Source organism: Ostrinia furnacalis, unplaced genomic scaffold, assembly GCF_004193835.3.
Source record: "Ostrinia furnacalis isolate ACB-3 unplaced genomic scaffold, ASM419383v2 OfSCF2039, whole genome shotgun sequence".
NCBI classification, from domain to species: domain Eukaryota; kingdom Metazoa; phylum Arthropoda; class Insecta; order Lepidoptera; family Crambidae; genus Ostrinia; species Ostrinia furnacalis.
Genome location: NW_021132278.1, coordinates 188,850 through 215,242, shown reverse-complemented (window position 1 = coordinate 215,242; position 26,393 = coordinate 188,850). Strand labels below are relative to the sequence as shown.

The window sequence follows — 26,393 nt, the reverse complement described above, 5'->3', positions numbered from 1 at the left end:
AGTATGCGAAAATTCATTTAAGTGGCGTTTGAGTGCAACTTAATTTGAGAGGTGCTTAAAAATTGAGAACTGCTCAGATATTGTTTTGAGTATGCGAAATGTAAGTTTAGGAGCTGCTTAACTATTTGAGAAGCCGTCAAATATTTAAATGGCGTTTCAGTATTCGGCCGAAAGACTTCTAATTCTGAGTGTGTTATTACTAGAAAAGCTTTTTAGAATTGAAATTTTATCAAAGGGCTTGCTTGTACCGGTCACGTAAAGTGACTTTGGTCAACGTTATCAACTACGAAAGAATCATTGGGTAGGTAAGTATAAGTATCAAATCACGACAAAATGCGCAAATAATTAGTTAATTGCGATGTTTTATGTCACCATAAACAAATGAGTGTTTGTCAACTACAATCTTCGCGAGCTTCATGGCATATTTGTTCCCGCTCGTTGGCGATTGGCTAATGAGGTTGTGATTGTGAGATAGTAATCAGCATAGTTACTTTGGTTGGCAATATTAAATACAGCTTGTCTAGTGGTACACAGAAGTCTTTGCGGCCACCCATACAAGAAGTGGGTCAACGAAACGCCAAGCCAAACAGCACAACACTCGGCGCACCTGTGTATTTGCACTTTATGCACGTAAGCACATTGTCATGCGTCTCTTTACTCTATTGCATTGTTGATATTTATTTAACCCAATTTATCGGCTCATTAAATTACTCAAAAAGCTATATTTCTTCAATTAACGATTATTCGGATTTTGGCATGTTAAATGTGTAATTAACTGTGGCGAATGTATTATACGGCAGTTAATATTGTTGCACGCATACGTTCGCTGCTAAACTGTTATGTATATCATAGAGTGACGTCTACACATTTAAAAAGCTAATTACGGCTTTATCATTGTTTGGTTATAAACTTATCAATGCTTCTGTTTTCCCGCCGAGTCGGTACATCCCGACAGATAGGTTATTAATTAGCTTGTGATAGGTTGATGTTCCTTGAATTTATCGCGTATTAAAATTTTATTACAGCAAAGACTTACAATGGAATATTTTCACGATAACACCGAAAGCAGCTTTCATCTGGAGGTATTTATTTAAGCGCAACTTCACAGGAGTAAACATTGATTGATCGCGGCAATTACATCAAAGGTTCGTTTACAAACATTGGCGATATACGGGAAGAGGTGCGAGCTATCGGCTTCGTGTCACAACGTGACCTCTGGCCTTGGGGTCACAGATTCCGATGGATTCCGATAACGGCACGTGTACCAAAGAGCCGGTCACACGATCGCATCGTGAGTCGGGCACATGTCAAAACAGTCTAGGGCACACGTCTATCGATAAGCGCAGTGTTTATGAACACTATTGCTGATATTTTATCTATGACGATGTTGAGAATGCGACGTAGCGATAATATCGTTGATTTAACCTGAATTGTAACATATCTTCAACCAAATTTTATAAAATTCACAAAATAATAAGAAAATTACACCAAAGTGGAGGAAAATATAGATTATAATAAAAAGTGATTGGATGTTTTTAGGTGCTTCTTATCTTGAAACTTGGTTATTTATAAGACAATATTATACGCATCTTCACGGTTAATGTTAAATACGGTGATCATTTTGTTTTCCACGTACATATTGTTATTAAAAAAATAAGCGTCATTAATTTATTAATTGCTGGAATTACTTGTTGCCCACACGTGTACAGAACTGCCTTGCAGCAGGGCAGTGCGTCCAAGCAAAACATTAGTTGTTCGCCAAACGTACCATTGCGACGACGCGGAGAGATTGCCACCGAAGCGTGTCGGCCAGAGTCCTGAGCAGGGCGAGCGTGGACCTCTCCCCTTTGCGTACCATCGTCCCGACTTCACGCACCGCTGGTGGGTCACTGCACTGGCCAGCTCCCCCGAGCTTCATACACGCCACATGATACCACTCAAGCGATCGCCTTGACAGTTTTAAACGCAAGGTTGGGACAAACTGGCAATGCTCTGACAGTTTGTTTAGTAGTTGAAATACGCGCGAGCAAAACGTACTCAGCTTCTCACCGGTACAGGACCGCAATAATCGGCTGCGAGAAAACGACTGGCCTTTTATCGGCACGATAACTATTCTTCGGCTCAAGTAGACTATTCCACATACGTGAATAAATCCGACCTCGTTGATCTGTTGACGTGTGTCCCAAATACTCCCCTACTCCAGCATCAAGGCACATTTTTTACATCACCGCTTTTACCGCTCCAGAAATAGTAGGAAGGAATGTTGTGGAGAGATTATTGTTAAAAATACCGCTGACTAATTTTGCGTTCGTATATCACTTCCAGAAGACACAAATTACTGTCGGGGTTCCCTGACAGTTCTTGCTCAGTCATTTCTTTTGTGTTTGCGTCAAGGGGGATTGATTTGTTTTTTGAGTGACCACAAACATTGACGGTTATCTTCGATAGCGTTAAGATAAAATATGAGATCGAATAGGATACGTTAGCGCGTCTGTATCATAATACCTGATACATCGGTCCTTAAAGTCTAATTTATCGTATCCTAGTAGAGCGCGGGTGAGGGAATTTCTCCCTTGTGATAATTAGCATGGAATTGTTTATTGTATAATGAGTCGTTGTTATAATTAGCCGCCGCGTCGGGATGTGGCAGGAGTCCAGGTCGATCACTCGGGTAACGGGTCCGCACTATATCTGGTGTCCGGTCGTTGACAGGGGCATTTTTCCGGAATTGCATGCAATCCGCATTCCGTCAAAACACGTCCATGTTTCATGGAAATTGTGAGGTAAATCGGTGTTTTCTTTGGAAATACAACTTTTATTACCTACTTGTCTTTGTGGGCTTAACTTTTTAGTTACTGTTGTTTATAGGATTTAATGACGTTTAAAGTCTTTAAATCGATATTTACATAGTCTCTACAAAAAAAAAACAATAATTTTATTTCCAGTCAATGTCATTAAGACATAAATCGTGGAATTTTTTCCTGACACTGCTGTTAACTGATTTTGAACAGACACTGCAGAGCTGTGCTGTGATCTAGAGTTACTATTTCCGAAGCTAAGTAAGCCCATAAAAGGACATTTACGTCCATTTTCTTTAAGAATAAGACTCTAAATGTGCACAAAATGCAGCCTTATGTTTTTTAATGGCGATAATAACATTTAAGTCGGCACCGGTGCTTGTAGCCGAGTCATTAGCCTGTCATTCGGCGGTGCCAGTACACAGCTCAGGCTTACTTTGTTTGCAATCGTTTCACGTGACTTTATCACCGTTTTGTTTGTTTTTAACTGTATGGTTAAATGTGGGCAGGCGGAGATAAATTATAGACATGGCTAACTGGATACGAAGGGGTAACTAACTAGTGCATGTGGGTTGTTTTTCGTGTAACAATGTATTTGCTTGTTCGGTTACGTTGATTGTTACCGTTAACTTATTAGTTTGCTATATTTGTGCATATTTTGATGTGTTGATGCAATGCACTGTAAATATTACGTAATTTAATTATTGCTGTTGATTGATAAGTAAAATTAATAATGTATTTAAGTAGATAGAGCTGTAAATGTGTGACGAAATATACGCTATCGCCTGTTGCTAACTAAAATATATTTGTCACTTGAGTAAAGCTTGCTAATACCAAGGATACAAAGAGGTTCCATCACCAAAGCCGCGCACCTCTCGACTAAACGACAATATGCCGTTAGAGAATAATCAAATTCTGGGAATTTTTGCCGGCGTTTGAACCTCTCCCTTATCTATGTAGCGTTCGTGCCCTCAAAGCGTGTTCCGCCTTGCCGAAATTGTTTTACCGCGGGATTATTTGTAAACAAAATATTTCCCACTTCACACGATCAAAGTTGAGTAGAGATCGCGGCGAACTTGACTCCGGCGGGCTCTGTTAAGTTATTTACACCGACACGATAGCAAATACGGAGACGTATTTAAATTTCCATGTGTCGCGAGTTTATGTAATTTAAATTTTTGCACGGGTTCTATGTTTGTTTTAATAACAAAATGAAAACGACAGATAAATAACTTCATATAATCTCTAACGCTTTCGGAGTTAAAATGTGAAACTACTTCTGCAGTTTGTATCATTACAACTTTATTTTTCGATCTAAAGCTGTAACAACAACACTGTTTTAGTATAGTTACAAGGTTAGCAAGTTTTTACAACTGCGGCTGTGCAATTTCACGTACACAAACAGGGATATGTGCACAGTGGAGCGTATTGCAACTGGGTATATCGCAGATGAATAACAAAGTTGAGGGGAATTTTCTTCTGATCTCATGATGTAACTACAGCAGTATCCAGTCTAGCATCAGTTACAAGGTCTGTAACTAGTTTTACAGCGCCCACACGGTGCATAAACAGGAATGGCCTGCACAGTGGGGTGTATTGCAACGACATCCATCGCAGATAAAGAACGCAGTTAAGAGAATTTCATTCCACCCGCGTTAGATTAAACGGATTCCAATTTTCGATGAGACCCAGTCGCCGCGGAACATAATCGAAGCGCAATTGATCTAGAATAGATATTGCCTGCGTTTTGTTGTGCTCCGTGCCTGGAGACATTCCGAATTCGGAGTTATTTGTAAAATACTTGTTTTTGAGAAGCTTTATTTATTCTATCGACTGGTCAATGAAGTCTGCCATTTCAATTATAACATACAACAGAAAAAATAATATTTTTGTCTTAAAACGTGGGTTAGCTTCAGACTGTGTTCAGACACTCAATAAAAAAGGACAATAATAAATCACTTATCGTTTCTAAGTAACTAATGTTTGTTTCGTTTCGACGTTTCTTATTGTCTGTATTGACTCGGCGACCTCTAATTTTACCGAACAATGGAGTAGTGAATATGGTTGAAAAATATTTCTTACCTCCAAATGTCAGAGCATTTAAATTGGTTGGCCCACAAACGCGGTGAATTTATCGATTGTCATAAAACGATTAGTCGGCTTATGGCGTCGCGTGAACAATTGGCGTGTCCACACAAGGAAGTGAGCTTAACGATGTCCGTTTCGCCGGCGGCTCCGCGGCGGATATAACTCGTAATTAGTGTCAAAATATTTGGTGGGGACTGACGTGCCGCCGCGTCATCGTACGGGTGCCCACATGATGGGTCTCTCTCTATCGGGGCATTTTAGGAATATGAAACCAGTCATAACCAAATTAGGGCTCGTTTTTTGTTTGTTGTCATGTTAAAATTTTCCTAAACTCTGAAAAGTAGCAAATACGAATGAAAAGTAAACTCAAAGATCAGTATTTTTAATAAAACTATACATTTTTATGACTCATGCAAGCGGTCACTGCAGTCGCGTTCGACATATGAATCAATCCGCGATTGACATCAGCGCACTGGTGTATGATTAGGGCCAATTCCCGCGTATGCAAACAGTCCCCGGCGAAGAGGGCCGATCATTACCGGACCATTTATTCGGCAAATTGGCCCCGTCGATAACCGCTCGCGATCGCGACGCGCGGTGTAATTTCCATTATTCCCTTTACCCGCGACCGACGCCCCCGGCTGTGTTGACGAAGACAACCGGGTTGCCATCAAGAACGTTGAAGAAGACCACTTGCTATCAATTCCGAAAGCGGTTGCATTATAGCCGCCAAAAAGGTAATCAGTATTGAAGTGAAGGTAAAATTAAAAACCCGAATTTGAATTCAATCTTTGTTCCCAATAGACGAATCAAATGATATTTTTACCAATGACAAAAAATTAATTCAGAATCTCAAAATAAGAAAAGTATCTCCTATGATACACCTCTGCAAATTGTTCAGCTACAACTATTAAGACGAAAATATGTTTCACGTCTGTCCATTACTATCGATAGCCATCGATGTGGAGCCAACAGCGATGCGAATCGGATAGCCGTCGCGGATCACGCGACAACCGAGATACCATCTGGGTTTTAATAGAGTTCTTCGCTGCACCCGGCCGGCGAGCTGAGTCGGACGGGCGATAATCACAGTTCTCGACACGAAATCGAGACAACTCGCATTCGGAGATAAACCTTCGGGGTATGTACAACGTTGTTTATGAAGTTATCGTTCCGAAAGCTGTTTTAAATTAACACGCGATTTTATCAGCCTCGATTCGCATGGAATTCGGGCCAAAGGCGCACTAAAGTTGGCGACAATTATAGAGCTGCCAAGAAAAAACTTCCGATCGTATTTCGGAAGATAAACAGTCCTTAATTATTCGTTAATAGGAGGTTAAAGTTTGAACTTTGAAAGTTCAAAGAAACTGTTTCAAGCAAGGCCCACAGTAATAATTGTGATGGACTATTTTCGGGAGATACAATTTGTATTGCGATATGACAAGAATTCAATAAGTCAAGCCGTTACAATATTCGGACTAGGGCTTGAATACCGGAATTCCGGAATTTCGTAACTCCGGAATTTCGGATACATTTTTTCCGATATTTCAATTCCGGAACTGAAGCCAATATCGTATTCCGATATTGAAATTTTTCATAAATTATTTTAAGTTATTAAAACGTTTAAGTATCAAAATAGGTTCTTAGATAAGGAAGTCCTTGAGATATTATGTATTCGCAACTTTATTAGTAATAATAGGAATCGAGCTTTATATAATAATATTAAAGAGGCAATTGGGCGAAACCAAAGCTTCAAAATGTTCGCGAGAGACAACTCTAATGGGCGAAGCCAGCTGAAGAGTGTAAAACCTGTTAATAGCTCAGCCACAGGACAGTTCCAACAGCTAAGCTAACTCTACACTATACCGAAGATTAGCCGGACATCAGCCCTTACGTGATTAGGATGGCTCTCAAACAGCTAAAGAACAACAAGGCACCGGATGATGATGACGGAATAACCTCGGAGCTTCTGAACACGGCAGGTGATAAGCCGATACTAAAAGTCCTTCATAGACTGTAACTCCGTCTTAACTAGGGCTTGCAATATCGGATAGTTTTCAACTCCGGAACTGATTTCCGATATTGGACACTCAACTCCGGAATTCCGGTTCTAGTTCCGGAGTTGGTTAAAAAAAAGAAAGCGCCTCCCGACAAACACGTACACGTATGTGGCCTCCACTTTAGAACCTTTCCTCATCGGCCGTCTGTTCTACGTACTATGTGCCCTGCCCATTGCCACTTTAGCTTGGTAATCCGATCGCTATATGTGAGGCAACTTTAGTTCGTTTACGAATCTCCTCATTTCTGGTTCGATCTCGAAAAGAAACACCGAGCATTGCACTCTCCATACCATGGTGTGCAACTTTGAGCTTATTATAAGGCCTTATAGGTAAGAGGCCACGTTTCCGAACCGTGTGTCATCACTACTGGTAACACACACTGATTGTAGACTTTCGTCTTTAGGCACTGAAGTGATTTGGTCGAAAAGATGTTATGTAGTTTCCCGAACGCTGCCCAGCCGAGTTGAATTCGACGTATTATTACATCTCCCTGCCTCACAGCTCGCTGCAGAGGAATCGCCCTCGTGCTCAGCCAGGCTCAAAGATCTTCTCATAGTCTAAGAACGCCAAGCATATTATAGGCAAGTTAGACTCTTCGGTCTTCTGTATAACCTGCCGTAGAGTATAGATGCGGTATATGAAAATGAAAAATATTTTATTGACACTTAGTACGAATGTTACAAGTAGTTGAGGAATTCCTCTCTTTAAGTTTAAGTAACCTGTATTGAGAGGAATCCACTCATTCGTTACATCCATAGATGTTCTAAACTTACATTATGAAAATATTACCCACTTAATAACAAACACACAACACAAAATAAAAAAAAAGGTTTACATTACCGAGGTTCGGGATATATATGGTAGTGTAAACGTTTCGATAACTGGCTTCCTCGAGAGACTATAAGTCATCGAACCTACGCGCGAGACTATTCGTGATGGCTCTCATAAACAGCTTGTAAACATGACTGAGAGTCAGAACCCAGATGGGTCTGTAATTCCTTAATAAGGCTTTTACCCCTTTAAAGAAAAACATCACCAAGCATTTGTTCCGTGCCTCTGGCATTATTCCCTGGGGTAAGACGGAGTTACAGTCTATGAAGGACTTTTAGTATCGGCTTATCACCTGCCGTGTTCAGAAGCTCCGAGGTTATTCCGTCATCATCATCCGGTGCCTTGTTGTTCTTTAGCTGTTTGAGAGCCATCCTAATCACGTAAGGGCTGATGTCCGGCTAATCTTCGGTATAGTGTAGAGTTAGCTTAGCTGTTGGAACTGTCCTGTGGCTGAGCTATTAACAGGTTTTACACTCTTCAGCTGGCTTCGCCCATTAGAGTTGTCTCTCGCGAACATTTTGAAGCTTTGGTTTCGCCCAATTGCCTCTTTAATATTATTATATAAAGCTCGATTCCTATTATTACTAATAAAGTTGCGAATACATAATATCTCAAGGACTTCCTTATCTAAGAACCTATTTTGATACTTAAACGTTTTAATAACTTAAAATAATTTATGAAAAATTTCAATATCGGAATACGATATTGGCTTCAGTTCCGGAATTGAAATATCGGAAAAAATGTATCCGAAATTCCGGAGTTACGAAATTCCGGAATTCCGGTATTCAAGCCCTAGTCTTACCCCAGGGAATAATGCCAGAGGCACGGAACAAATGCTTGGTGATGTTTTTCTTTAAAGGGGTAAAAGCCTTATTAAGGAATTACAGACCCATCTGGGTTCTGACTCTCAGTCATGTTTACAAGCTGTTTATGAGAGCCATCACGAATAGTCTCGCGCGTAGGTTCGATGACTTATAGTCTCTCGAGGAAGCCAGTTATCGAAACGTTTACACTACCATATATATCCCGAACCTCGGTAATGTAAACCTTTTTTTTTATTTTGTGTTGTGTGTTTGTTATTAAGTGGGTAATATTTTCATAATGTAAGTTTAGAACATCTATGGATGTAACGAATGAGTGGATTCCTCTCAATACAGGTTACTTAAACTTAAAGAGAGGAATTCCTCAACTACTTGTAACATTCGTACTAAGTGTCAATAAAATATTTTTCATTTTCATATACCGCATCTATACTCTACGGCAGGTTATACAGAAGACCGAAGAGTCTAACTTGCCTATAATATGCTTGGCGTTCTTAGACTATGAGAAGATCTTTGAGCCTGGCTGAGCACGAGGGCGATTCCTCTGCAGCGAGCTGTGAGGCAGGGAGATGTAATAATACGTCGAATTCAACTCGGCTGGGCAGCGTTCGGGAAACTACATAACATCTTTTCGACCAAATCACTTCAGTGCCTAAAGACGAAAGTCTACAATCAGTGTGTGTTACCAGTAGTGATGACACACGGTTCGGAAACGTGGCCTCTTACCTATAAGGCCTTATAATAAGCTCAAAGTTGCACACCATGGTATGGAGAGTGCAATGCTCGGTGTTTCTTTTCGAGATCGAACCAGAAATGAGGAGATTCGTAAACGAACTAAAGTTGCCTCACATATAGCGATCGGATTACCAAGCTAAAGTGGCAATGGGCAGGGCACATAGTACGTAGAACAGACGGCCGATGAGGAAAGGTTCTAAAGTGGAGGCCACATACGTGTACGTGTTTGTCGGGAGGCGCTTTCTTTTTTTTAACCAACTCCGGAACTAGAACCGGAATTCCGGAGTTGAGTGTCCAATATCGGAAATCAGTTCCGGAGTTGAAAACTATCCGATATTGCAAGCCCTAATTCGGACATTCGGGCCACGACGGGTCTTCTCAAATCTAGGGTTGGCAAAAGGAACAGCCTTTATTACTCAGGCCCAAACATGCTTTAGGTTGACGTTATTACATTTTCAGGAAATATGGCTTCGGACGTATTGTGGCTCATCATGAGCGAAACAAACTGGGACTTATACTTTACAATTTACAACTATATTGGAGTTACATAAATTGAATGCTATGTTCAGCAGAGTAGAGCACAACAATAATTTTGTATCGGATATTCGCAATGCTACGATTGTCCGCGTCATATATTAGCGTGGCGTTATTCGAAAACGCGCGATTACACACGCGTGCGTGCGGCGAACATCTGTCGCGAAATTACGTATTTCTCGGAGAAAAACGCGTGCGAATAATAATCTTGTACCATTCCGAGATCAATGTGTCGGACATTTCAAAGAGTTTTGCTGCATTATACCTCCTCTATTAATCAGGCAGGAGGGATAAGAATATTTTTTGGGAAGAATTTATTGATTCAAGATATGGAAAATATGAGATGTATGAATATAACATATTATTATGTAAGATATATGAATGATAAGAGAATTACAGCAATAAATAGAATATGGTATAGTGAAAATATTAATTGCCGACCCTACCAAATTCTGTCGTGGAACTGTGGCAACTGGTAGTCTGGTAGCTTGACGTCCAATCGGGCGGGTCGCACGACAGATCCGCAATTCGGGCCGGACAGTGTTCGGACAAGACGATTATAATTCCGGACGGCCGAATTCCATGGGCCTCGGTGCGGATTCCGTGCACGAGAGCCTGAATTATAGGCGTCATAGACGGGAAACTTTATTATGTAAAACTGACATCTTCATGACACTTGGTGCAAAATAATAGGTAATTTCAGCGAGTTGGTTTACTTGATCTCTTCAAATAATGGAAGAGCGACTGTTTTATCTGTCAACGTAAATAAACATTACTTTGATTTATTGATGCCTGGATTTCTTAACAGTAGATATTGTAATTTCAATTGAATAATGTATGTTACGTTTGTTTTGAAAACAAACCATTTACGGTTAAAATAACCATTCCCAAAAACATGTCTTAATCATTTGAAGATCGGGACAACGTAGTTTCCGTTAAAAAATACTAGCGAAATATCTTTACCATTAACAGGAGCCTAAGCTCGCCATATTAGACTTCGTTTCAGACCGCAATCAAGCCTGCTGAGCTGGAAGATACCTATTTAGAAAACGTTTTTCTCAAACAATGCTAGGTCGCGTGGTACAACTTCGAAGTCGAAGCAGGTGCCGACGGCCGCTAAAGTCGTCTGGATGTCAAGTCAACGCACCAGTCGGTCACCCCGCGCTTGGAGATTAGCTAGATCCAGCGGTCGTAATCTGCCCAAATTCAATGTCATGTAACCTTAACGAAGTTGGGTTTACGTGCGCTAGTGCGAATGCCCTAACCATGTAAAGGTGTAAGCGACGGGAATATTTTATTTGGAAATTTTGGAATCTCTTCGAGGCGTTGAACTTTATGCTATTGTTTTAACTTTGTCACATGTTCTTAACTTTTTAGCGGGACTTAACGCAAGAATCTTTCCACAAAGTTAATTGTCCTGGGCATCACACTTAATGGATTAGTCTGTGCAGTCTAGGTACTCTACCAGTAGGTATACCACACAATAGTGTGATCTACGGTATACACTACAAGTACGGTCCGGTTAAGTCAGGGATGGCGAACCTTTAAGTTTGAACGTGCCACTATTAAAAAAAAAATTGAAGTAGTCATAGACACGTGCCATTAAATTAACACCTAATGCTATCAAGTGGCACCACTGGTAAGTGACACGACCTTACTCTACAGTGGCACTAACTGATGACGGCAAATACGATAGCTCATAATCAAAACACATTATTTACTATTGAATTACTGAATTTGTGATTGGTGGCGTGCCCAAAATATTATGTCGCGTGCCATCATTGGCACGCGTGCCATTGGTTCGCCAACCCTGGTTTAAGTATTGTAATGAAAAAGAAGGCTCTTCTTCAGGGCCAATTCTGGAATTAAAATCGTAATCTGGCGACTGGATTAAATTATAGATAAACGACAATAATTCGTATCTGCCCAGTATTAAGCGAATTCACACTCAATATACAAATGAATAATGGTATTCAACGTAGATACCGTCTCACCGACCGGGAGACGATCTTGATACTGCGGAGCACGTAATTCCCACGGCAAGAGCAAATAACATAACATTGTGACAATGAGACTAACATGACCTATTAGGTACAAGCTATATTTGTTTACTAAAATTTTTAAAAGAAAATTTTTCTTTATATTGTATATGCCAGTAATACCAGAAACGTAATTTATATTTTTTATGGTTTATCATCTTGTATTACTTATATCGCTCGGTGAAAGTAGGTATCATTCCGAAAAGTAAATGAACATTTTGGAATTGGAAGAAATAAGTGGTACTTCGTTAGGGCGACCTCAATCACCCTTTCGACATACTTGGATAATTTACTTCTCGCTTCCAGTGATCATTTGGGAGCGTGCTGGAATTGGAATTGTTTTCCAAAGTAACAACCTAGAACGATCAATTGCCGTGACTGACCCTAGAGTCGTCCATGGAATCGTCATTGCGTCACGTTTACGCGTTGCCGCACAGCCGACGATTCTTATTTGTATTATTAATTTGTCTCCGCGCGTCTGTTACCAGGCCGCTACAAGACGCCTGGCCGTTGAGGTGCCATTGTCGCCATGCTAACACGGTTTTTAAGCTAATTACGTCACACGATCGGCTCGTAAATGGTTAAGAGGATTAAAAGCCGGCAGACTCGGGTTTCAAACAATTAGGTTTCACACGTAACGCTTTCAGGGTAGAAGGATTTCAACATTTTCATTACCCGCGGAACGCTAACCACTTTTTGAAAAGCAAAGAAGTCGGTATTCTACAAGCTACAAGTGCTTCTGTACGACTATAAAACTTCTCACGGATGTTTTTACGAGTGCGACGCTGCGAGGGCTTGTATGGTATCTTATTGGTACTTGATTTATGTGGCACCCCGCTGGCAATTCAACATAGTAAGTAGGTATATGTGCCAGGTATATAAACGTAACAGGTCCCAGACCTTGAAAGGGTGTGGGAAGGTCTGAGCAGGTATTCTCGATTAAGCAAATTGAGATTGTGTGAACTGAGCTCACGTCAGTAGAACCGAAAATAGTCACGATCACAAAATCGGCGAGGATCGATCTTGCAATCACTGGCCTGGCTTGGTGCATCGCAGGTGCCAAAGTGGCTGCTCCAGATTCGTCGGATCGATGTGCTGTCGAGCCGAAATAGAGCCCGCGCCCGCTCAGAATACACCCGCAAGGTCGCAAGCCGACCTGTGCCCTCTTTATTATATGTCGCACATTCGACACTGCTCATGAAAGACCGATCGAGAACACTCGAGAACTGCATTGGAATTGAAAAGCTAGGATTTGTGAGATCAAAAGTCATTGTGAAGGCGCCACACTGTCACCTATTTGAACCATGTTATGTTAACTTCAATTCAATAGCTTCCTTGTAAACAATTTTGAAACATTTTATTTTTGCATTAACACAATACAATGTACGTAGCTTGGTATCTTTTAGGGATCATGCATGATGTAGTGTTATGAAAGTGTTTGGGCAAGGCAATAAATAGCACTAGTTAATTTTTACAACGTCCGCGGCAAGCACCTTGCGGCATTTAGGACATGCAACAATTTACAGAAGAACCGTTAGCACAAACTGAAACAGTAATGATTTAAAATGCACTCAATGCTGTGCCGATGCGATTCGAGAGCGGAAGGCTTGCTTTCCTTTGAAGTCGACTCCAAAAAAGTGCACAAGGAGCCGGAACTTGGCTACAAATTGTGTCAACAATTCGCAAACAATAATAACGATGCACAGTTGGCGAGTTGTTAATACTTCTCACACAACGACCGTTTAATTGAGCGAAGTCTCCGTCTCCTCGCAAAGCTGTTTAAATCCCGGAAAAGATAAATCAAGTAAGCGTCATATGAGCCGTGTTCCAAATAGATTTGTTACGTGCAGGTTTCTTAATATTTAACTTTTGTTTTGCTAAAAAACGAGAGCAGAGTCTAGTCCATTAAAATCGTATCGCGGTCAGTGCGGAACAAAAATATTTTGTTACGAAAAATGACACACGCAAACATGCGGCTTATTTATATTTGTGCGAGCAATTTCACCACCTTCCTTTAAAGTTTTAAAGCTTGTCGTGTGGCGTCCGTTTTATATTATTAAGCGTGATCCAAAATGCTTTAATGGGTTATTAAAATTATGATTCCAGCTATTTTTTTTATGTCAAGAATTTCCCAATGGATTTTAAGTGACAATGACAAGTGTTTTATATGATTAATAATGTGTTTTCTTTGTAGTGTCAAGAATTCGAAATGGTTATGTGGTGCGATATGTTTTCATTAAAAGGCGACTGTTATGTTGTGATTTATGGTTGTTAAAAGCAATGATTATTATTATTGAAAGAGTTCTTACGTTTTTCAGATAGGTCAACATCTCTAGGTGTCAGGAGTAGCGATGTATGACAGAGGGCGTTGAGTGTACAATATACGAGGGACATGCACACCTGATGACTAAGATGCTAAACTGATAATTCTCAAATTAGACGTGTCAACGTGCGCCCGGCTATTTTTGAGCAACACCACACTCGCGTACAATGTTTATTATTGTAAATAGAGCGCCTTTGTTTTAGTTCGGAGATTTTCTTGATTCTTTTCTTAATTACCATTCACTTCGATTTTTATCACTTGTACCGTATGTGATTTTATTTCGCTGACTCAAATTAAACGAACAAAATACAGTCATTTTAAAAGAAATACACACGACAGTCAGCTGTTGGAGGCACTTGAATTGTCTTTTCGTGCGAAAAAATAACCTCGGTGAACATTTTAAAGCGCAGCGTATCGTTTATCTGTAAGCTTAGGATTTCGCATCTCGCCCAGACGCGCGCAACTGGAGCGTCTCGGCGCCAGGCGCGTGCGCAGTTTTATTGTTCCCCAGTGGTTTACCGCTCCACTCTACCGCTAACTTTATTATAACACGTCTATTTTGAAATTTAAATCGCCAACTGTAAATACAATTTCATAAAGTATAAGTTGCACGGCTGAACTGGCTGCAAGACAATATTGATTGCGTTATGCATTATTTATCGATTAGTTGGCGGTGTTGCTCAAACGAGTTGACATGTGACATTTCAAGCCGCGAAATGGGAACGTAATAGTTTATACGACGAATGGTCAATTTTCGAAATGACTAAAAAACGTCCAGCTAGATCACATTACATGATTAGCAAATGCATAGGGTTATTTCGTACGGCGCTGGCGAGTCCATCAAACAGATCGGTCGGGTGATACGGTCTCGAAATAGACGCCCAGCGAGTGTACGCCCCGTGTTTCGCATTACGATATTGGCCTCCCCATAAATTTTATTCGGATAGCGGGAAGAATGTGTCGCACCCGCAGTGCACTTTTCTGATTGATGACGTCACTACAGAATACACCGTTTAAACGACGCTTTTATAATGGCACGAGTCCAGAAACTTGGGAGAATTCTTGAGAATTTAAAACGAGCAAACTTTTACAATATCTCTAGAAATTAACGTACGTGTCACAATTTTTAATTCGGTTTATTAGGAATGAAAGCGGCTTGTTAGGCGGAATTCGTTGTAGGTACACGATTTCTGAAGCTTTCCTCGTAACGAAGTTATTTAATTTATGAAAAGAAAAGAAGAAACGTCATTCAAACAAATCTTAAGAATTGCCATTTATGACAACGAGCTAGAGACCGGTATTAAAAAGGTTTTGGAAACTTTTTTGGCACAGCCCTAAGGAACCCGAGCATCTATAACAAAACAACCCAATTATATCGCAGGCCGAAACAATCAACAAGAGATTTGTTTGCATAAAGACAACACAAATATTTTCGCGTTATCGCTCGGATTGGAACATAAATCCTGTAATCCATTAGATTGATTTCGCTCCGCTTTATTACGCCCATAAACAATCTAGCCGATGCATAGAGCATACGAAAGACAAAACAAGGCTACTTTTATTAGTGCACATTAGACCTTGTGCTCGGAGGACTGTCCGCAAAGAATCCGAATAATTGATTAGAAATTCTACGAACTTTTCCGTAGGCTTTGATACGAAGAATCTTACTTATTAAGGTGGAAGTTTCTATTAATTGCCAAAGAAATATTCCATCAAGAAGTGCATTCCTAGTCTTTTTTAATTCCGTGAAATTTAATAAGATACAGGGAGTACCTTTTTCTGCACATTTTTCTAGTGATTATTATGTGATGTTGCATTTTCATAAAACCAGTAAGTAATCTCATAATGGGCGAATGTGATTATGATATTATAATTTATAATGTTTACCGAATAAAGCTCCCACTATTGTTTCTAATTGTATTTGAATGTGTATGAGTAAACGGTGTTTGTTAAATAAAATATTTGTATTAGTATGAAGGCACTAGGTGCAGGTCGGATACTTTCTGGACGATGGCCGTACGCGGCAAAGTCCATCGCAATATTGGGCCATCAATCTCCTTGCCAAGATAATGGTGCTGCGACGTAATAGTTCCTTGACCGGCTGATTGAAATATCCACCCAGGCTCACCACGTGACATGCTCGTCCGAAATAACCCCAAACGACCTTAAACGGTGCGTTGTATTCCTCCATTAGGGGTCATATTCCTTTCTCACTGGGTTCAGGAACCGCTTCAGTGGAACGATTTTAGAAAAATTTATGGCGCTCTTTTGCGTAAACGTTTTTAAAGATGCTGCACCTAAAGTTTTAATAAAACATTAATGAATAACAATAATGTTTTCCTCCAACGTTGAATCAGAGGTCAAATTCCTCGATACATACCAATATCCTTACGCGATAATATCAGCCAAAAATATTGTTCTTACCTGAAAACAAACAAACAATTTCGTAAGTTCTTTAGAATTCTAATGTTTATGTTCAGGAAGGGTATGAAGAATGGGTTATCGGCCTCAATACAAGAGCACGAGGCGATTCCTGCAAGTCATCGAGGTCGTCAACATTTTGACGCACCGCGTAAAATGACGTAAATTCTACAGCTATAAAATACGTGGGAAATTCACTGTCGGATTTGGAGGAAGACCAAAGTCCAATTTTTTGGAAAGGCATAAAAAGGTGATTCTTAAAAATACAATCATTGATTTGGCACCTACTGAGGAGAAGGAAAAACATAAACAAGATCCAGGTTTGACACAAACGTAATCAAGCTTTCAAAATAAACTTTTCAACTAAATGTTGTAACGGCAGTACACTTCTCCCCCTCCTTGAATACAAAATGTCGATGTTCACGTGATAAAGATTTCTAAGAAGCACCCGAATTATCGATGAATTTACCGATTACAATTTCGTTCACATAGAAAAATAATTATTTAAATGCGACATCAGAACCGTTGTACGGCGTTGTGTATCGAATTAAATAGCGTTTAGTGTGAATACGTTCGCATTACGATAAATCGTGTCAGTCCCAGCTGTTCGTGACGTAAGTGTATCGGCATTAGAAACGGTGCCCGTGCCGCGGGTGTCTTTAAACAATCAATCGTATACAACTACCGTTGGAAACAGGACGGTATTAACATCATCACTATATTCTAATGTAGAGGTCATCTAGGGTCAGGTCATTTTGTGATGTAAACTGCTAATCCGATAGTCCAGTCTAAAATTGCTATTTATCATTTTGAAAACTTGTTAGATTAGAAATAGTATAATAATAAAGATGGGACAAACGTTAAACGTGTGCGTGGCTCTACGAACATTCGCTCCAAATAAAAGAGTAAGCCGTTCCCAAGTTAACTTTATTCCAGGTAAGAAAAACGAAGCAATAGATAAATTAACTTCGTCCCTTACCTAAATCATCTTCGCACCTTCGTTGGCAATAAAAGCTTCCGAACTATAATAATGGCGATACATTCAATTATTGGTAATCAAATAATTAACGATTAAGCAAGCAATAACGTATTTTAGGTTGTTAGGATTAACACTAAATAGGTTTATGGTGTGATCGTTAAAACTACGGGTAATTTAAGGAATTCTAAGAAGTTTGTTATAGCCCATATTGTTGTGAAACTGTTTAAAAGTGGCCGCTGTGTTTACATTAAAATTTAAAGCGGAAATTGTACAGGTTACAATTAAAGTTAAATGAGAACACCAAGGTTTTGGTTGTTTTGGAAAGGTATCACAATCGGTAATTGATAATTGAGACACGTGTAAGCTTTATTATTACTTTTAGTTCTAAGCAAAAATATTATTAGTTATCATTAAATTATCATAATTAAAATTTAATTTAGCTACGTAGTTCATTGATTTAATTATGTTTGATACTACGTATCTACGTAATATGTTTATCTGGTCTGCTACTAGTTAGTTTTTCCGACCGCGTAAAGGTGGAATTACATTTGAAATTGTGGCATTGTCATAGATTCTCCCCAAATTGTCTGCACAGTCCTGCACTGGCGTCAAATCATCCGCCTGCCCTAAAGGCGTGCGTGCACACCCTATCTTATGAATTGCCTAATTTATCACCAGAGATTTATGGGAACGGCGACGCGCCTGTGTGTACGTAAACATTTATAGATTTGTATTCTCCCATCATTTGTCGAAACAAAAATAAAACTCCTGCGTGGTGTCCCATGTTTAGTAAAATTCCAACTCTGTACGAGAAATAAGTACGTCGTTAAAGTTGTCGCCCTTATAAAACGTTGTAGGTCATAGGTTTTACCCAATCACACATACAGCTTATAAATTACTTTTTCCTTATGAATATTACTGAGTGGTGCTGGCACGCGTTTCAATTTTATGGTATTAAAACATAAACCTTGACGTCCACCATCTCTATAAACTGGCGGACACCTAGGTTTGGCATTTGATGCAAAATAAGTGAGAGCCACTTATTTTTTCATCCTTGTATGACCCAATTTCTTCAAAATCTGTGTGAAGGATATGACACCCGCATTACATACGCTAACACTGCTGCAGTCATACAGATCTTTAGATTTTTGTGACGTGCTTGTGATAATATTATTTTAAGACCTCATAAAATTTGATTTCGAAGTTACTCGCAAAAGGCCACTCGAACGTTGAATATATGTCAATGATGTACACAGACAGCGAAGTCTTAGGCTGAGTTGCACCATCTTTAACTTTGACAAACTTCTAAAATCTGTCAAACTCCATACAAAAAGCACCGGGTATCGTTATAGTTACCGTTAAAGTTAGGTAGTGCAACTCAGCCTTAGTGATAGGGTATCGTTTTTACCCTAAAAAATGAATGATTGGTGGCCATTGGTTTACCGTAGCAGCCACCGGTGGCCTAGCGTGCGGCTAATAGAATACGCACAATAAACATACCCACTATACCCAGTCTCGTACGGTCAGTCCGCCACAATGAGAAAGTTATTAGCGCAGCAGCGTCGACACGCTTTGTTGTTGCTCGGTGGGACCAGTTAATTATGCTAATGCAGGTACACAAGTCGGGACTTAGTCCTTAGACACCATTATTTTTCCACAATTCATTATCTTTTATTGTTTTCATTTAAATAAAGGATCGACCGAAACGGGTGAGCGGTTGCAATCAGCAATAACAGTCGGGGTTGGGTTATTTTAGATTTGGTAAATTCTGAGTAGTCTAGAAAAACTTATCTTTTAAATTGAATATCTTGGAAATATTCTTTGAATTTGAAGTCAAGACGAAAAGAGTCTGGCAACTTAAACCCTACACAATGAATACACAGATATATTTTTTGCTTCGTAATGAAATTAATCTAAAAGGACAAAGCAAAGTGACGAAAACAAAGTTCCAACACATCTATCAATTACGTGTGTCCGTGAGGCTGAATACGGGGGATGCTATTCCTAACTTTAGTAATGGACATGGCGCACAATTTTTGTTGAAGATGCAAAAAAAAACTACAAAAAATTAGAATGAATACTGTATTTTTACTTTTTTGATATCTTTAAAAATGACTGAAATATTCAAGCTCAAAGTGCGCTCTTCCGCTCGGAGCGATTTTCCGCGCGGATTTTGAAAATGTGACGTAGTAACATGAAAAGCAGCATGCAAGATATTATCTGTGTACAATGGTTAGAATGGTTAGTAGGGGAGCCGAGGCGGGGATTTCGGGACTTGGCAGACTAACATACAAGGAAATACTTTGTACCTGGTTGAGTAGGTACCTCTAAGTATGAATTTTTAATATAAAACGGCATTAGTTCTTATGCCTCTCACCCAAAAAATACCTCAATTAAGCCCAAATTTGAGACATGCAGTCAAACCTTGAGTGACGACGGAAACTAGCCTAGATGGAGGACATAATAATATGAAATTGAATTTCTGCTTCTTCATTGATAAAGACTTATCATTTACCATACCTTATCATAGAAAATTTTTCAGCGCGACTAAAATATGCTTTGGCGCGTAGCCGCACCAATGCAGCGTGACAAACAACTGCAGTTCGGACTTCATTATGTGTCCACTACACATACAATAAAATTCGAACTATCGCACATTTTTTCTTTCTAATTCTAATTCAGTAAAAAATGTTTTTGAGACCTTCATTCAAAATTCAAAAGTTATTATCATATGACAGAACTTATGTACATTGAATAAAATATTTTTCTTTTTATCATCAAGCTTAGCAGTCTAATAAGTTACTATGACATTCGAGTTAATCCACATTCAGCACCATAGCCTCCCCTTCTACAAGGCCCTCTACAAATGTCAAAACGTCACTTAACCCTTTTAGCACCAGTTCTTTTGTTTTTGAGAAGATGTACCCAAATTTTTATATCAATTTAATTATAGTCCAGTCGTTTGGTACAAATTAACGTGGTTACCTGGAAAGTGTTCCGGGAGTTTTGAAAATTGGTGATTAAAATAGATTTCGCTATGTTCTCTGTTAGTCTGTTAGTTAAGTGTGATTGCCGCGCTCTTTGCGAAATTGGAAAAATGCTGCCTTAGAGAAGATTTTTGATAGTTACATTCTTTCCTATTTCGTCGTTACAGCCAAATGACGTTCACTGCTGGACAAAGGCGAGAGGCCTTTGNAAAAAAAGTATACTTCAGCAACGCGAATTTTTTTATACTTCAGCATATTTAGGACACCCGGCAGCGTGTCCTGCCATGATCAAAGAAAAAAGAACTCGCAATTTAGCAGGTACATTAATTTGACTGTTTCACAACTCTAAATCTATTTAACTTACATAACATGAAATTTATCACATTTATCAAAGCTTCTTAGCTTGTCTATGTCCCAAAAATTATAAAAAGTAGTTGTCAAAAACCTTTTTTAAGGCGGATTTTTTTTTCAATAAAGCGGGCGCGCGCGCGGCTATAAACGAGGTCACAAAATTCGGAAAGAACATAGCGAAATCTATTTATTCACCAATTTTCGAAAATTCCGGAAAACTTTCCAAATAAAATTAACAAATAACTGGATTATTTACTTGTTATTGAGCACAAAGACACAAACTTGGTTATTTTTCCAGAAAATTTATATTTAAGTGCATAAATGTAAAAATGGCTTCATAGTGCACCAAATTGGCAATAGGTGGCATAATTCCTCCGCCTACCGTGGTCCGGAGCGGTCGTGCGCTGGACCTGTGCTTCTCTAATTCACAAAGTGTTGAAGTCTATTTTTCTGATTGGCTGTGAGTGCGAATTTCAATTCCTTGTTACTCTTGAGACGTTTAAGTTCAAAGACTCCTCCCTCTGGGCGGTCCTAGAGCTGGATGGTGATATTCTCTCGGCTTGGCTCTGACTGGGATTCGAACCGGCATCCGACGGCACCCGAGTCGCCGCGCTAACCACGAAACCAATCGAGCTTGACGTCACGCGCCGAAACTACTACTAGTTCTACTTCATTGACTCCGGGGCCCCGTAGTCGACTACGACGTGCTACGACAACAGAGTGCTACGACATCACAGCGCTACGGATAAACAGTGCTTTGGCTGCTAAGAACATCGCTGCTACGAACAGATAAGCAAATTAACCCTTATTTCCTACTCATTATGCACAAATTACAACGGACCCCACCGGCCTCGCCATCGCTGGCAACTTCACAATCTCAATCGGAGCCGGACTTAGCAACTTGTGAGGAGGTGGAAGGTACATCCAACGTAACTTCACGCACTAAACGCCCCAGAATGGACGCCTCGCCCCCGATTGCGGACTTTGGACAGCAGCCATTAGCACGTCAAGACCTAGATGATTTTAAAAAAGATATAATGATGATGCTTAGCTCCTGGAGGTCGGAACAGGTGGCCTCCATGGCGAGGCTAACCGAGGACGTCGCTCACGTGAAAAAACAGTGCTCTGAAATCCATAAAACAAATTCAGAAATTGAATCCTCGATCTCTTCAATGAAGACACAGTTCGAAGATATCGAATGTAAAATCAAGAAATTGGACCTTGAGAAAAATGAAACCAAAGAACATATTGTCTCCTTGGGTAACCAACTGAACGAACTACAACAGCTGTCGAGATCTTCATCCATTGAGATTCGCAATGTGCCTAACAAAGAAAAAGAAACGGAATGCGAACTTATTCAAATAATTCAAAAGTTAGGCTCTATCTTGGATGTTAAGATTCAAGACCAAGATATACGAGACGTCTACCGTAGACCTGGGAAGCCTGGGACACCAAGATCGATAGTCGCCGAATTTACTTCCGTTCAAGTCAAGGACAACATCCTCAGTTCCGCTCGGCGATGGAATAAGAGCAGAAAAGGATCGGACAGACTTAACCATGGACATATCAGAGGAAATGGTGACTTACAACCGATCTATGTGGACGAGCACTTACCATTCTCTACCCGTAAATTGTTTTTTCAGGCCCGTGAATTTGCCAAGAAACATAATTATTCCTTTTGTTGGACATCACGGGGTCGAGTGCTCCTCCGCAAAGATCCAAGCTCTTCATATGTCCATATCAAAACTGAGAATTGTCTGCATGACTTGCTTAAGGATGATAATTAGATACACATTTTTATTAAGGACAATGTTAAGTAAAATATATCAAATTGTTAATAGTAAATACAGCCAAACAATTTCACAAAGTCACATTTCACACAAACTGCACACATACACAACATACACACATTTTACACAAAATCCATCGCCTCAATTAGCCCCTACTTATGTGATTACATATGTTACTTATCAGATCATATTTTTTATTAACCAGCCGATGCTAACCAACTTTTATAAATCAAGAAAATCTATAATCCCGACATTGAAGGAAATCGCAATAGTATACTATATCTTACTCACTCTAGTAGTAGGCACTATGCCTGCTGCTCTTTTTTATAACCCAGTTGACCAAAGAAAATGGCCTCCCTAGAAAACATTGTTACTGACATTGATAACATCAATGTCACTCAGCTATACTATTGCACCCCTGAGAAATGTAAGGATTATATATCTACAGATGGCTCAAGACTCACAATAATCCACCTCAATATTAGAAGCATCGGTAAAAACTTCGATAACTTTTTGGCTACTATGACGACAACCACCTTAGATTATGATATAATTGTTTTGACGGAATGTTGGCTTCAACGTAATCCTTCTCTTCCGCACCTTGATGGCTATTCGGTTCACTCTTCCAGCAAGAATCCTATACAAAATGATGGAGTTGTTCTTTACATAAAAACTTCTATTAAGTGCTGTGTTACCGAACCTTTAATAATGGATGCAAATTCTTTGATATGTCAATTCGGTAGAACCTCCATCATTGCTATTTATCGTTCTCCTTCATATGACAAACTGGACAGATTTCTTAATAGTCTTGAAAATACTATACAGTCTACTTCTTCTGAGAATGTAATTATTATGGGAGATATTAATATTGATATTAAGCAAGGAAATGTACATCCCGATTCTGATGATTATTTGAATTTAATGGCATCTTCAGGTCTCTTCCCAGCACATCTACTCCCTACTAGAGATGGTAACTGTTTAGACCATATAATGCTCAAAACTAAACTGACTTCCACAGTGGCTGTTATACAGACCGAGATCACCGATCATTACCCTATTCTTCTGTCGCTTAATTTAAAAAATAACCCTAATGAACGGTCTTCTAACACAAACTTTAATATTAATTATGATCGTATTAAAACAGAACTTGACAATACAAACTTCGATTCCATACTCAGAGAAAACAATCCAGAAGTGGCTTCGACCAACCTTGTCTCATTAATAAATGCAGTAGTTAACAAACACAAGGTTGCTAGATCCATCCCGAGAAAGTCTAAAATTACTAAACCCTGGATCACGCCGGGATTACTTCGCTGTATTCGCAACCGGGACTCAATGCATCAAAAATTACGAAAAGATCCAGAAAATGACATCTTAAAAACTACATATAATAGATATCGGAACTTTTGTAAATCTTTATTGAAAAAAGTAAAAATCTCTTATGAAAAACTCCAGTTTGAAAAGGCAAAAAATAATCCCAAACATTTATGGAACGTTGTCAAAACAATTACCCATACAAAGCGCTTACATAAATCGCCCGATGAGTTGATTCAGAATGCTGGTGATACTAAGGCATCAATTGATCATGTAAATGAATTCTTTGTCAATGTTGGGAAAAAGTTGGCATCTAAATTCCCTGTTGCTTCTCTGCCAGTAAACCCGAATCACATAAGCACAAACAACACTTCGTTGAATTCCTTTATTATACTCCCTATCCACGAGTCAGAAGTGGAAAGACTGATTCTGAATCTCCGATCAGATTGTGCTGTTGGTTGGGATGACATCCCCGCTCGAGTGATTAAACAGTCCTGCCATCGCCTTGTAAGCCCACTAACTCACATATTCAACCTGTGCATCTCCCAAGGAGTATTCCCTGCGGTTTTTAAGAGGGCTGTAGTCCACCCAATTCATAAGGGAGGTGACAGAGACCTTGTCACAAACTACCGGCCTATCTCAGTCCTCACTGCCATATCGAAGATTTTTGAGCGTTATCTGAACTCATCATTAAAAAACTACCTCCACTGCCATGGGATCTTATCAGATAACCAATTCGGATTTCGTAATGACAAATCGTCCGAAGATGCTGTGTTGAAATTAACGGAAACCCTTGTCACCAATGTAGACAATAAAAGAAAATGCTATGGCATATTTTTAGACCTGTCAAAGGCTTTCGACACTGTTTCTATCCCAATTCTTTTATCTAAACTCGAATCGATTGGTATCCGCGGAGTTCCTCTTGATGTCTTTGCCAGCTACCTCTCCGACCGCACTCAGTGTGTGAAAATAGGGTCTTTAGTCAGTAAAGAAGAACGTATCTCTTACGGAGTCCCACAGGGTAGCATTCTGGGACCCACATTATTCCTCATTTACATAAATGAGCTTTGTAACATGTCACTCAACAACTGCAGCATATTTACATATGCGGACGATACCGCTCTACTTGTTCATGGAGATTGCTGGTCAACGGCCAAAGCAAATGCTATAAATGCAATTCGTTCCGTAATGAAGTGGCTGGCTGATAATCTTCTCACTCTTAATTTGACAAAAACGCAACTCATTCGCTTCGATATCGCCAGAGCTACTAATCATGACCCTGAATCGGACCGCTTGGTTGTCCATACTTGTCAGGACGATGATCAGAGTTCATGTGATTGTGCGCCTCTGGAGTCGGTAAAGAGCGTTAAATACCTGGGAGTTCATGTTGACGCGAGACTCGACTGGCATGTTCAAATTAAAACTGTCAAGGAAAGAACTCGTAAACTTATTTACATTTTTAAGAATCTTAGAAACTCGGCCGATCTAAGTACACTTTTTACGGTCTATTTTGGATTATGCCAGTCGGTCATCTCTTACNAAAAAGTTAGCATCTAAATTCCCTGTTGCTTCTCTGCCACTAAACCCGAATCACATAAGCACAAAAAACACTTCGTTGAATTCCTTTATTATACTCCCTATCCATGAGTCAGAAGTGGAAAGACTGATTCTGAATCTCCGATCAGATTGTGCTGTTGGTTGGGATGACATCCCCGCTCGAGTGATCAAACAGTCCTGTCATCGCCTTGTAAGCCCACTAACCCACATTTTCAACCTGTGCATCTCCCAAGGAGTATTCCCTGCGGTTTTTAAGAGGGCTGTAGTCCACCCAATTCACAAGGGAGGTGACAGAGACCTTGTCACAAACTACCGGCCTATCTCAGTCCTTATCGAAGATTTTTGAGCGTTATCTGAACTCATCACTAAAAAACTACCTCCACTGCCATGGGATCTTATCAGATAACCAATTTGGATTTCGTAATGACAAATCGTCCGAAGATGCTGTGTTGAAATTAACGGAAACCCTTGTCACCAATGTAGACAATAAAAGAAAATGCTATGGCATATTTCTAGACCTGTCAAAGGCTTTCGACACTGTTTCTGTTCCAATTCTTTTATCCAAACTCGAATCGATCGGTATCCGCGGCGTTCCTCTTGATATNAAAAAGTTGGCATCTAAATTCCCTGTTGCTTCTCTGCCAGTAAACCCGAATCACATAAGCACAAACAACACTTCGTTGAATTCCTTTATTATACTCCCTATCCACGAGTCAGAAGTGGAAAGACTGATTCTGAATCTCCGATCAGATTGTGCTGTTGGTT

General features: G+C 39.7%; 1 protein-coding gene across 8 annotated transcripts in view; it reads right to left on the bottom strand.

Annotated features, from left to right (window-relative positions):
• mnb (minibrain) overlaps nucleotides 1–26,393 on the bottom strand; it is a 146,576-nt gene that overhangs the window by 42,133 nt on the left and 78,050 nt on the right. The window contains exon 1 of one of the 8 annotated variants that reach the window (XM_028306617.1): nucleotides 1,769–2,049. The exons of the other annotated variants lie outside the window; for them this stretch is intronic. Coding sequence (XP_028162418.1) covers nucleotides 1,769–1,918 — 150 coding nt within the window. The 5' untranslated portion in view covers nucleotides 1,919–2,049. Of the gene's footprint in view, nucleotides 1–1,768; nucleotides 2,050–26,393 lie in introns of those variants that run through there. 8 annotated transcript variants of the gene reach the window in all.